This window comes from Pterocles gutturalis, unplaced genomic scaffold (genome assembly GCF_000699245.1).
Source record: "Pterocles gutturalis isolate BGI_N339 unplaced genomic scaffold, ASM69924v1 scaffold16985, whole genome shotgun sequence".
Classification (NCBI taxonomy): domain Eukaryota; kingdom Metazoa; phylum Chordata; class Aves; order Pterocliformes; family Pteroclidae; genus Pterocles; species Pterocles gutturalis.
This window is the reverse complement of record NW_010141124.1, coordinates 1-3,273: the sequence shown is the minus strand read 5'-3', so window position 1 is coordinate 3,273 and position 3,273 is coordinate 1. Positions and strand designations below refer to the sequence as shown.

The window sequence follows — 3,273 nt, the reverse complement described above, 5'->3', positions numbered from 1 at the left end:
GGAAATGAAATTGATGCATCTACTTGATTTGTTAAATACTTTTCACTTCTCCTCATACATACTTCCAGATATGCACAAAAATTTGAGTACCTAATCCAGGCCAAATCCAGAAGTAGAAAAAAGAATTCTAAACTGCTGATACAAGTATGTACATGATACTAAAACCTGGGAACTGCATTTTCATTAAATGAGCTAATCAGGGAAATATCATGACAGTATTTCTTTTTCCTCCTCCCTCTCCTTTTTTTTTTTTAATTAAATGATATCAAAACAGCCTATACCTTCTTCTTTAGGTCAGGAAGGAAAAAAGGTCTACGGAACCAAACAATATCTAAATTTAAAACAAATAATCAGAACAAAACTTTTCATCAGTCTCCCCAAGACTGTCTTAAGAACAGTAGCATTCCATCTAGGGATGTAAAGGTATCCCCCACGCCACCCCCCAAGTCTACTGTCAGGCTAATGGGCATTGTTGAAACGGATCTTTCACATTCCTCTCCTTTTTCTCTAGGCCAGGGAAACATATGAGAAATGACAGTTTATTTATTTATTTTTATAAAAATCTTTCTCTGTGCTAGAAACCATGGGCATGACAGAAAAGAAAACCAGAACAAACAGGTTTATCAAATGCCTGGTGGGAAAGGTACGTAACAGAATTTCCTTCCTGAAATAGTGCAAGATTTCATTGCTGCTGGTAATGTATTAAATTCCTAGAATAGAGAACACCACAGTTTAGAGTACAGGAATCCTGATGTTCAAGCTTCTGTGTGACCTGGTTGAGACGAAATATTGTCTTGAAACAAGGTACAGTGAAGAAGCAGTTTATTTTGCTGCTATTTGAGCTCATTGGATGTTCCCAGTTAAGCCTGCACCTCTCTTTCTTCTCACTGTATTACTATTAGCGTGAATTCCAGACTTGAAATTAATGATACTACAAAATGAAACACAATAACGTTTGGACCATCTGGCTACCCAATCCAAACCTAGAAATTTTAAATTAATATTTCAATAAACATTTATGAGAAAAGTGCTGGGGGTAGGAGAAGGAAAAGTTTGATTTCTGAGAGTACTGATGATGTTTTAATCTAAATGTCTTCATCTTTCCTCCCAACTCTCTACCACTGAGAGCCTCTGAACTAAACACTATCTATTGCTTCCAAAGCTTTTACAGAGCACTAATGGTTATGGAAAGCTCTGACCCAGCAGAAAGCAAGCATCAGGCATCAACTGCATGACCTCTCCACTTCACAGGGGTCAGGTCTTAGAACCATTAGTCTCCACACTTTTCTGTGGATACTACAAAGCTAGGCATTTGCTAGCCTTGAAGCTATTAACACTGGAAGAGTAAAGTTAATCTGTTTCCTTAAAACAGCTTCCTTTACCAGAAAACTTAATTCCAAGCAGACTTTGTAAGAGTTCACACTCTGCAGGTGGTACCTTGAGCAGCCCTATGTTCCATATCCAATATAGTAACAGTCTTTTTTGGATTGGCTTTTAAATCATGAAGGTAGGAAAAGTACTCAGAACTTCCGCATGATCTACTACATCAAAGGCTCAAAGCACAGGTCAAGTGGAAGTGCATGCAACAAATGCACGATATTTTTTTGAATTATTTCCTGAGCAAGCATTACAGGTATTTTAAGAGGAAAAGCAGCATACAAAGCAATAGATAAGAACATATGGAACCACCTCATGAAACAAGTATTAAAATCAGCATACCAAAAAGACAGTCAGTCTACCACAGACTTCTGTATTTTGGTCCATAAAATTACAGGGGAAAAAAAAAGAACCAGTTTTCCTCCATGAACTGTAATATATTGAAATTTCACTTAAATGCAGCACTTCTGAACAAACAAAAAAATTGAGCTACAGAATAATAGGTGGCAGTTTAGGCACACTAAAGTGCTGTTAAGCACTGTACGGGGATTTAGAGAGAATATTCTAAAATAAAAGTCTTCCCTTACTTATATTTAATTCACAGACTGAGTTTTAAAAAGAAGTATTGTTTTGGTTTTCACATCCCCGTTCAGCTGTCCCTGTTCCAGAAAAATGTTGCAGTACACTGTATATAAGTTTAATAAATCACAGTCTATGAAAAGGTATAAAATTCCAAGTTCAGAGCATTTACAGTTTTTGCTGCTGAAATCAAAAGTGGAAGTGTATAACAATATACTAAGTAGCTAAACAGGAAGATTTAAAAGGTAACAGAGTTCCTGCAAAAGATAGAATTGTAGAAGAAAATGCAGTTACTTACGATTCTGAAGCATTTGCATAATATGTTCTTTAATCATAGGTAAAACAAGTTTTCCTCCAAGGCCACATGCCATCCTGTCCAGTGCACTCTGACCAGCAACTGCATTGCTAAACATCAGTTACAGAAATATCAGTGGTTTGATATCTACAATACAACAAACAGTCCAACAGGGCACAGAACTGCCTTTTCCTGCAGTTCTAGTCTTCAAACTTTTGCCACCTGAATACACAAGCCTCCATAAGTAACTAAAGTACACTCAAACCTAAAAGCATACATACCAGTCACAAAATAATTATTTACACTCCACCTAAACATTTATTGTCTGTAGCTCATTGATTAAGTCTAGTATGAAAGAAACTTGGGCGTCACTAGCACTGAAGGCATAGACTGAATTTTGCAACAATTACACATACCTAGAAAGCTGAAACTAAATTTGCAGTGAATTAAGCATTAATAGTGGTCATCATCTTTTTGTCATGAGAACACAAACCAGTTCAGACTCGGTATGAATCAGGCAAACCCCTCCTCTGCCTGCCCCGTGTCCCCGGGTCCCCCTGAGCAATAGGTTTGCAGCATTGGACATGGAAGGGGAGGTAAGTGGGGAGGCACAGGAAGGTTCCCCTAAGAGGTTTCCAAGGGCGAGGCAGTCAACTCTGCGCATTCAGACTGCCTCTGCCAGGAAAGAAAGAAGGGTGGTTGTGGTATGTGACTCCATTCTCAGAGGAACGGAGAGGCCCATTTGCAGACCGGACCGGAGCCGTAGGGAAGTGTGCTGCCTCCCTGGGGCCCGGGTCAGGGATATAACAAGAAGGCTCCCTGAGCTGGTTCACCCCACTGATTACTACCCATTACCCATAGTTCAGGCGGGCAGCGATGAAATTGCTCAGAGGAGCCTGCGAACTATGAAAAGAGATTTCAGGGGTTTAGGGCGGATAGTTCAAGGAGCCGGTGTGCAAGTCGTGTTCTGTTCTATACCTTCCGGGGACGTGCAGGACACAGGGTGGGCTAGGAAAATACAA

The 3,273-nt window shown here is 39.6% G+C and overlaps 1 protein-coding gene across 1 annotated transcript in view; it reads right to left on the bottom strand.

Moving 5' to 3' along the window:
- Nucleotides 1-2,369, bottom strand: part of IPO5 (importin 5) — a 21,398-nt gene extending 19,029 nt beyond the window's left edge. Inside the window, exon 1 of the mRNA XM_010083926.1 lies at nucleotides 2,255-2,369. Within this exon, the coding sequence (XP_010082228.1) occupies nucleotides 2,255-2,369 (115 nt within the window). The remainder of the gene's footprint in view (nucleotides 1-2,254) is intronic.
- Nucleotides 2,370-3,273: the final 904 nt, after the last annotated feature.